The sequence below is a fragment of the Enhydra lutris genome, unplaced genomic scaffold (genome assembly GCF_002288905.1).
Source record: "Enhydra lutris kenyoni isolate GAN:26980312 unplaced genomic scaffold, ASM228890v2 scaffoldscaffold12, whole genome shotgun sequence".
Taxonomy (NCBI): Eukaryota; Metazoa; Chordata; class Mammalia; order Carnivora; family Mustelidae; genus Enhydra; species Enhydra lutris.
In genome coordinates this window covers 26,881,902-26,892,203 of record NW_019154096.1, presented here as the reverse complement: position 1 = coordinate 26,892,203, position 10,302 = coordinate 26,881,902, and the positions used below count along the sequence as shown (strand labels likewise).

The 10,302-nt window shown below is 43.0% G+C and overlaps 1 protein-coding gene across 3 annotated transcripts in view; it reads left to right on the top strand.

Moving 5' to 3' along the window:
• The first annotated feature begins 249 nt into the window (after positions 1 to 249).
• Positions 250 to 10,302, top strand: part of LOC111145232 (phospholipase A2 group XIIB) — a 40,135-nt gene continuing 30,082 nt past the window's right edge. For 2 of the 3 annotated variants that reach the window (XM_022500000.1, XM_022499999.1), the window contains exon 1: positions 272 to 599. In XM_022500000.1, the coding sequence (XP_022355708.1) occupies positions 389 to 599 (211 nt within the window). In that variant the 5' untranslated portion in view covers positions 272 to 388. Of the gene's footprint in view, positions 600 to 10,302 lie in introns of all 3 variants that reach the window. The other variant, XM_022499998.1, reaches the window with a different exon arrangement.

Here is a 10,302-nt window from a genome sequence, read left to right as displayed (position 1 = left end):
CCTGAAGGACCAAACTCAAAGCTGATCAGTAGGTTAACAAGCCGGTTGGGGGCAGAATTCTGGTTGCTCACTGCTCATGCCTCCTGCAAGCGGCCAACATCTCCCTGCTCCCGGCCTGTGGAATCCACTTTGAAGTGTTCTCGCTCACTGGCCACCCCTCAGACAGGCCCTCCCACAGCCTAGCCTTTGCCCTTTCTAATTGCCCTGATCTCATCCCAACCTTCATAGCTGTGTTTAAAGTCCACCTCTGGGGAACACACAGATTGAGTGTTCTAGATAATCCCCTTCCCAGTCCTGCTTGACATCTGGCCGGCAGGCTGCGGACCTGGACTTCCTGGGACCCTGGCTGGGGTTTGAGGAAAGACCTCAGTACCTACCTGGCTTCAGGATGAAGCTGGCCACCGGCTTCTTGATCCTGTGGCTCGGCCTGGAGGGTGGCCTGGCTCAGAGTGACAGCAGCCCCGAGGCTGAGGAGTCCTATTCAGACTGGGGCCTTCGGCACATCAGGGGCAGCTTTGAGTCTGTTAACAGCTACTTCGATTCCTTTCTGGAGCTGCTGGGAGGGAAAAATGGAGTCTGTCAGTACCGATGCCGATATGGTGAGTGCACACGTGGCTTCTCCTGGTGGACTGCGGACAGCTGGAGCGGGCGCCCAGTCTGTCATGCTCTTCCCCCTGTCAGCCCCCTCCTAGGTCGGCCTGCCAGACTTAACAAATACATGCACAGGACTCCCGGTGAAACTTGATTTTCAAATAAACAACCAATAATTGATTAACGTATTTGTAATATTTGGAACCCCCTCACGCTGACAAATTATTGCTTGTTTGTCTGAAATACAAATTTCACTGAGCTTCCTGTATTTTTTCTAACAAATTTACTCCAGGGAGCCTGGTTCCCTGGGGCCATTTTAATGAATTTGTTGTGAGGCCTATTCTGAGGAAGGGGTGGGGGGGAGGTTGGCGGTGGGGAGGGAAAGATGAGGGGTCTCTGGGAGGAGTTCCTAGGGATTAACCCTGGAGATGAACATTCGGAGAAATTCCACCAGCCGGTGAAACAGCTTTCTCAGTCACACTGTGCTAAGCTTGGAGATGGAGTCTCCTTTCTCCCTTATGCAGTTCACACCTTCTTTCCAGCTCTGTCCGTCTCTGAAGTGCCTCAGTGTGTCTGACCCTCCCAGGAGGGCGGTCCCTGCTGCCGCTGCCTCAGTCAGCGAGGGCAGGCCTGCAGCGGGTAGGGAGGGCTTGCTGCCAGCCCTCTCTGCCCACCATGGGACGGGCCCCGAGCAGGCCTCGCACTGTCCCTCAGGCCTGGCGTCTGATGTACAGTTGTGAACGGGAAGGAGTTCTACCTTGCCTGAGTTGTAAGGAGCGGACCTGGGCACCAGGGTGCCCATGTGGCTGCCAGGCGTTGTCCCTGGTGTCAGGTCTCCCTTTTCTGCACCGTTAGTCTTGGAAGGGCAGCAGAGAGTGGGGCCCTGGACCTCGCAGCTGGGAGGTGAGGGTAACTTTAAATGCAGCCCAGCATGTTTTCGAAGATACACAGTTTCACGTAGCATTCATTTTATGCTTTAGTTTATCAAATATTTCATCATGAGATTGGATGAAAAGGGTGAGTCAGGCTAGCTTAGCAGAAAGCCATTTGAGAAATATTTTCTCCAAACACTTAACAGATAAAGCGCAGCTTCGACAGAGAGAGCGAGAGACTCAAAAAAGCTGCTTAATTGCTGGACTCACCCCTTCTGTCTGGCTCACTCCCTTCTACCTTCGAGCTAGGGACATCACTCCCTGACGAACCACAAGTGACTCAGAGACAACAGGTCATCCTTGCAGCAGAACCAAAAGTCTCGCAGAACACACGTTCTAACCACATACAGTTATGGTGAACAAAGAAGCTGCATCATCTTTGAGATGATCCCTTAGGGTAAAAAGTCATCTGTGCTAGGACCCCCTGGACCACTGGCCCCCTCCTTGTCCAAGGTGGGTTGGACACACGCAGGGCGGCCTTGTCACTGGACTGTGCTCACCCAATCTGTATCAATGGCGGAGGAAGGGGGTTAACTCACTTCACCTATTGAATAAACACAGGAGCTGTTTTCCTGCCTGGAGGCAGTAAGAGACTCAGGTGTGTGCTTTGGCAAAGACATAACCACAGGAATTTTTTTAGGAAAACAAGAATCATACCTTCTTCTTCCTTCTCTAGCAAAAGAGCATGAAAAGGTTTCAGCAAAATTTGGTTGTAAGCCTCTACCTGAGCAGGGTCAGCAGTCAGGGGTGGGGGATGGGGGATAGTCAACAGACATCGCAGGAAGGCAAATAACTCCACTCTGAAAACAGAGCCCGTAAGGAGGGGCCTAAAAAACATGTAGGAAATACGGGGTTAAGCCTCATTACCTTTGGAACTCAGTGGAGCCGAGAACCTGGGAGCTGTGGCCAAACAGTACGAAATATCCTCTCAGGTTGACTGTGAATCAAGCAGTCCTTGGAACAGATAATGCCTAATAATTAACTGGGTCTCTGTCCTTTCGCAGTTCGCTTTGTGATACACTTCTTGTGCTTCTCTCTTTAAAACAGTGGTTCTCATACCTTCTCGGCCTTTTGGCTAAGATCAAGCGTAAAGCAGTGGTTCTCAAACTCCGCTATGCTTTGAATCATTCGGTGGGCTTGTTTAAAAAGACTGCTGCCCCGACCCTCCCCCCACCCGCCACCATCCCCCACGTTTCTGATTGGGTAGGGCGGGAGGTCAGGGATGGAGCCAGAGAATTTGCATTTCTAAGAGTTCCCGGGTGATTCTGATGCTGCTGGTCCCGAGACCACACTTCTGAGAGAGAGAGAGAAAAAAATCTGCTTTGAAGGCTGGAATCTTTTGTCAGAAGAAATAATTTAGCAACAATTAGTCTGTAAGAAAAAATTTCTATTTGATAGGTACTTAGCCACTATTTAAAACTGTAGTTCTCAATCTTAGAGAGCCCTGCACTTAGCAAGCATCTGGGAGCTTTTGAAACTCCTGCAGCCCAAACCAATGTAATCCGAATCTCCGTGGGTGGGAGACCTCAGTACTTTTAATGTTTCCCAGGTGATTACCAAGTGCAGTCAAGGTATGGAGCGCTATTTTAGGAGGTCATTCTTGGAGAACTTCAGCCCATGGGTTGTTCTGACAGTGAAGGCGTATTTGTGTCCAACATTGCGTCAACGTTGGTTTCCCCACTTCTTAGATCTATAGCAGCTTGTTTTCATGTCAACACACAAAATCTGTAATTGCCAAGGATCGGGCTATAAATACAATGAGATTCAGCAGGAATCAATAACAGATGTAACCTAACTGCTATATTCTGGAACTGCACAGGTGGTTCTTGAACCAGACTTTGAGAAATCACTAGTAACGGAAAAATCATGGGTTTGAACCGTGGGTGGGGGTGCGGGAATTCCATTGCCAGCGGGGACCTTGGGCAAGTTACCTAACTCTCTCAACTGTTGTTGAGTCACGTTGACAAATAATGTTAATAACACCTACCTTACAACCCACAGGTTGTTATAAGAATTAAAGATAATATATTTAAAGAATTAGTGCTATGTATGGAGCATGCCAAATACCAAACAAATTTTATAAGCGTGATGAGGAAGATGGTCTGATGAACAGGTTAACTATGTATTCGGGTTCTTCCCGTTCTCTTTCAAAATAAAATTTAAAAACACAGAAACCCCAGTGGCTGGACAACACCCTCTCATCTTCTGGAAGAAATCATTGCATGATAACTTAAGTGTTCTGTGCCTTTATGAAGGTCTCTGGATGAGAGCATCCAGACTTTCTGTGTCTCATAAAGCGTGGTGGAAGATACTGTCCACATTCATACTTTAATAAAAGGACCTCATGGTGAATTTCTTCTTGGGTTTAGTTCTAGAAAACGTATCTCTAAATATCAGACTTGTTTTTTCAAGAGGGCTTTTTATGTGTGAAATCTACAGCAAAATCTTGGGAACCAGTGAGTTTGTATATTTTTCCAGGGAAGGGATTCACAGCCTGCATCCGATTCTTAAGGGGATCCATAGCCTGAGATCTAAGCCGCTGGTTTAGAGGCAAAGATTGTTCTCGTGCTGGGGCAACCAACTGTCCCGGTGTGGTGTGCTGGTGACGGAGAGAGAAGAGTCAGGTTGGGGGTGGGGATTCCTGGGATGTGGATCACCAGTACTAACACAAGGACAGTCCTAGGCAAACCAGGACAAGTTGGTCATCCTCCCTCCTGCAGTAACGTAATCTGTTTTAGTGACTGAAATAGAGTTTATTGCTTCAGTAAAATTGTCGTAGTTCTGCTTTGTTCCCTTGATGTGCTCCTCATGCTATAGTTGCATGTTTCTGGAAGGATATACATTTTTTTTTAAAAGATTGATTTATTTATTTTCGAGAGAGCATGCACACTTGAGACCGTGCATGAACGGGGAAGGGGCGGAGGGCAAGGCCGAGAGAATCTCAAGCAGATTCCCCGCTGCGTGTGGAGCCCAATGTGGGGCTCATCCTAGGACCCTGAGATCATGATCTGAGCCAAAATGAAGAGTAGGACACTTAATGACCGAGCCATCCAGGCGCCCCGGAAGGATATACATTCCAAATAAAGTACTTTGATTCTTTAGAAGATTTCTAGTGGAGCACAGCTGCGGCAAGAGCCAGCTGGGTGGGGAGAAGGGACACACCCTCCTGGGGAAGACAGAACCCTTGACCTGGGTCATAAAGCCCAGACGTTTTTACTGTTCTTTTCAGTGACTGAACTGAGAGGAAAGAAAGGTTGGGTCCGGGAGGCAGTGTGCGTGCCTGTGGCAGAACTCTGGTTTCGTGGCTAACCCTCCTCCTCCGTCTCCCTCATTTGTCTGTTAAGCGTCTGACGTGTTTTATGGTGTTTCACTTTGTTCAGAAGGTTTTACATTTTCAGGAGATCAAGGCTGTCAGTCTTTTTCTTCGTGGCTTCTCCATGTTGTGTCTTGCCTAGAAAGCCATCCTCACATCACAATTATAACAACCCTCTGCTGGTTTGTTTTCTGTGAAAACAACCATAGCTAAAATCTAATGAATGACTGTGGCTGTGCTCCAATTAAACATTTTTATGGACACTAAAATTTGAGCTTCATATAATTTTCACATGACACAAAATATTATTCTTGTTTTGACTACCCCCCCACAACCGTTCAAAAATATGAGAAGAATTTTTAGCTGGTAGTCTATACAAAAACAGGCAATGGACTGGTCTCGGGCCATTGTTTGCCAACCCCTGCACGAGAGGATCAAGTGGTCAACCTCCCACTCCTGTAAATAACCAACACCAGAAAATAAAATTAATCTGTGGACATAATACATTATTGATGCTTAGACTCAGAATATCAAACTGCAAAGACTCAATGCAACTCAAAATAACTCAAACTATAAGTTGAGGATATAGTAAATGATTTCTGCCCAGATTCAAACCATTGCCTTTTTTCTTAGAACTTTTCTCTCAAGCTTCATTCCTAAGTGGAATTCCTACAGCTATCATGAACTATTAAGTCCAAAAAAAAAAAAAAAAAAAAATCATCATAGCAGGACAGGTAGGAAGTGTCTGGAGTTGGAGTTCCATTAGCTTTCAAACTGGTTTATTATAATTTTATCTTCTGTGAGTCATCAAGTGCAAAAAGGCAGAGGGTAACCCAGGAAACTGCACTGCATCTGTTGCAAAAGCTCTTAATCAATAAAATTATTAAAGAGATAAGTTTTATCACAAAATTTACACATTTGTTTCTTCACGAAAAAATCTCCCCCCTAATTTCTATAAAGCTTGTATGTGTGGGACATTTGTAAAAGAACAATTCAAAGAAAAAATAAAATCACCATAATCATCTCACCTAAAAGAGACAACTCACATTTAACCTATGGCATAGTGTGATTATTTTCATACGTGTAATTTGATTGCTAACATTATTTAATACATTTTACCCATTCCCCAACTCCTGGTAATTCTCTCTTACAGACGCAGACACACAGACACACACACAGACACAGACACACACATGCGCGCGTGCGCGTACGTGCACACACATAGTAGGTTAGTGCTTTATCAGTGTAGGTTACATTTCTCAAGAACTTTGAAAAGTCATGTAGGGGTTACTGGTGGGCTGGCAGGCTCCACCAATAAGCACAGTTCCTCTCCATTACAAATAAGAAATGTTGGGTGAAAAGAAAGCGTTTGAAAAAATACACCCTCAGGCTAGAATGGCATAAAGGGAAACCTATATGTTCCAGTTGGAGGGGAACAGCAGTGCCACAGGGGTGAGTGGGGGCTGATGATAAAAACCTTGGAGTTTTTAGTCAGAAACTTATGTAGACTCTAGGAGGGGAGGAATGGGTTTTAATACTCATACAAAGAGGGGCACCTGGGTGGCTCAGTCAGTTAAGTGTCTGCCTTTTGCTCAGGTCAAGATCCCGGGGTCCTGGGATAGAGGCCTGCATCGGGCTCCCTGCTCGGTGCCAGACCTTATTCTCCCTCTCCCCCTGCCCCTCCCTCCTGCTCATGCTCTTTCTCAAATAAATAAATAAATAAATAAATAAATAAATAAATAATCTTTTTTAAAAAAACTACAAAAAGTATTCGTATGAAGAGAGGAAGAGTAACTTTCTCTTGTGAGAATTGGGAATTTGGAACTGAACAGTCTGTATAAAGCTTAGAGCCCGAGGATCTGCCCCGTCTGTTTAAATGAGTTAGAAAAAAGTCTATCAAATATTCCAAGAAAGTAGCAGGGATGATTTCCATCCCCCTGTGGGCTGAGGCTTGAAGGCCGACTAAACAACACCCACCAAAAAATTCCCTACTCCAAACATATTCTATTCACAGGTGAGGAATTTGAAATTCTACTGTTGGCCTGGTGTGAGTTCCCCAAGCTGAGAAAGTAACATAAATACTAGTGTTTACAGAATCTTAAGACTTCTCAAGCCACAGCAAAGGTAATTGAGGAACCACTTTGTAGTACATGACCGAGGCCCAGGAATTCCTTTAGAAAAACAAGCTCTTCTGAAAATGAAGTCTTACTAAAATATTACACACCATGTGAAAAAATAATCCAATATGAGGGAGATGCAGGAGACACTAAAAACTGATTTAGCATCCCAAAGACTGGAAACCATAAAATAATATAACAAGAATATTTGAAATTATTAAAGAAATAAAAGAAGGACTAGAAATCATAATTTTTAAAAACCCAGAATTCAGTGAAAATGAATATATAGATTTAAAAGAAGGATCAAATAGGATTCCAAGAAGTGAAAATTATAGTCATTGAAAGTAAAAAACTCAGTAGATGGATTAAATAGCAGATTAGTGAACCTAGAGAGAATTTTAGTGAAATGAAAAATAGGCTTGATGAGCTAGACAAAATTCAGTACAGAGACAGAGAAAAAGATGGAAAATGTAAAAGAGAAGTTAAGATATATAAAGGATGGTGTTAAGAAGATTTATCATGGGCGCCTGGGTGGCTCAGTGGATTAAAGCCTCTGCCTTTGGCTCAGGTCGTGGTCTCAGGGTCCTGGGATCGAGCCCCGCATCGGGCTCCCTGCTCAGCAGGAAGCCTGCTTCCTCCTCTCTCTCCGCCTGCCTCTCTGCCTACTTGTGATCTTTGTCTGTCAAATAAATAAATAAAATCTTAAAAAAAAAAAAAAAGAAGAAGAAGAAGAAGAAGATTTATCATTCAATAATATGAGGCCCAGGAGGAGAAATTAGAGAGAATGAGGAAAGGAAAACATTCAGACAGTGGCTGTGAATTATCCAGATGTGTAGGAAACCAGGCCTTTGGATCATTCCAATCAAAAGAGTATATAATCCACACCTAGATACAGTGCAGTGAAACTGTGAGGACATGAAGAAATTGGAACCCTTGTGCAGTGCTGGTGGGAACGTAAAATGGCATAGTTGTTGAAGAACACAGTTGGATAGTTTCTCAAAAAGTTCAGCATTGCCTTACTATATGACCCAGCAATTCCACTCCTTAGGTATATGTCCCCAAAAGAACTGAAAACAGATATTTAAACAAATACTTGCATACTAGTGTTCATAGCAGCACTCTTCACAATAGCCAAGAGATAAAAACAACCAAAATGTCCATCAATGGATAGACGAATAAACAAATTGTGGTATATCCAGAAAATGGAATGGTATTCAGCCATAAAAAGAACAAAGTACTGATATATCCTACAACACAGATAAGCCATGAAAATATTATGTTAAGTGAAAGAAGGCAGTGACAAAATGTAACATACTGTGTGATTCCATTTATTCAAATATCCAGAATAGGTAAATCCCTAGAGACAAAGCAGATGATTGGTTGTCAGGGGTTGGGAGGAGGAGAGAATATGTCTAATGGGCATTTGGTCTCCTTTGGAGGGTGATGAAATGTTCTGGAAGTAGAAAGAGACAATGGTTGCACAACATTATGAATTTCCTGAATGCTGAACTGTATTCTTTAAGATGAAAATGTGAATTTCACCTTAAAAAAAAGAAAGAAAGTAGACAAACTTCATGAAAATGAAAAGCTTTGGCTATTCAAAGAATACCATCAAGAAAGTGAAGAGACAAGCCACAGAATGGAAGAAAGTATTTGCAAAGAAGACATATGAGTGGCCAATAAGCACAGGAGAAGATGAACAACATTATTAGTTATTAGGGAAATGCAAATCAAAATGACCATGAATACCGCTTTACACTCACTAGGATGTCTTTAATCAAAAAGATTATAACAAGTGGGGAGAGGATGTGGAGAAATTAGAACACTTATACATTGCTGCAGAGAATGTAAAACTGTGCCACCACTTTGGAAAATAGTCTAGTAGCTCCTCAAAATGTTGAACAGAGTTAGCATCTGACCCAGAAGTTTTATTCCTCTGGGGAAATGAAAACACATTGTCCACACAAAAAAATGTTTGTAGTAGCATTTTTCATAATCACCAAAAAGTGAGGAAAACCTCAATGTGCATTATATTTACTGACAACAAAGAGAAATGGAATACTGATCCATAGCTACAACATGGATGAACCTTGAAAACATGATACTCAGTGAAAGAAGCAGACAGAAAGGGTCACATATTGTATGATTTCATTTATGTGAAATGTCCAGAATAGGCAAATTTATAGAGACAGAAAGTTGATTAGTGATTGTCTAGTGCTGATAGATAGGCTCATCTTGGAAGAAACATACCTCCACTTCTGCCATATTCTCTACAGCATATAGACCAACTCTGGGACAACACATGAGGGCATGGACACCAAGAGATGGGGATCGCTGGGAGCCATCTTGAACTGTGATCTCATATACACGTCCTACCAGAGAAACAAATACCAAACAGATTGTGGCAGAGACTGCTTCGTGTCTCCTATTATCTTCCTCCTTTTCTATAGGAATAAGTCCCTCTTCCCCAATTTTAAGCTGGGCTCATGGATACCTACATTGAAAAAAGACAAATTCCTAGCCCACTTTTGCATCTAGGTATTGCTGTTTGATTAAGTTCGGCCAAAGGGAAATAAGAGAAGTGATGTGGGTACCATTCTGGAGTGTGTTTATTTTTATTTTTTTAAGATTTTATTTACGTATTTATATGAAAGCAAGAATGAGAGAGAGAGAGAGCACGAGAAGGGGGAGGGTCAGAGGGAGAAGCAGACTCCCCGCTGAGTAGGGAGCCCCATGAGGCACTTGATCCTGGGACTCCAGGATCATGACCTGAGCCAAAGGCAGCTGCTTAACCAAATAAGCCACCCAGGTGCTCCTGGAGTGGATTAAAGAGTGGGGGCTGTAACCCTTCTACCTCCTCTTTTTATCCTGCTGCTTGCCGTATGTATGTGGTACCAGAAGCTCCATCTTGAGCCATGAGAGTCGGGTTGCATTCTAGGGCTGGTAGAGCAGAAGGCTAGAAGCATCCTGGATTCCAGAAAAGTGCAGATTTGCCATATGAGACATATGATCCTTAATTCTGGATTATGATATATTCTATTTTGTTTAAGCATCTGAATAATACACTATGTGGGGAACAGAATAAATGCATGGTGAAAGTTATAATATTCTATTGAAGGACATGAAGGAAGACCCAAGTAAATAGAAAATTGTATTATGCCCATGTCTGGGGAGATAGAATATTCTAAGAAAAGTCAGTTGTCTACAGAATAATCTATAAAGTCAATGTATTTTCAATCAAAATCCTGCACTATCTCTTGTAGAATTTACTAAGTTGACTCTAAAATTCAATTATAGGACAACAGGTCCAAGAATAGTAAAAAAAAAAAAAAAAAAAAAAAAAAAAAAA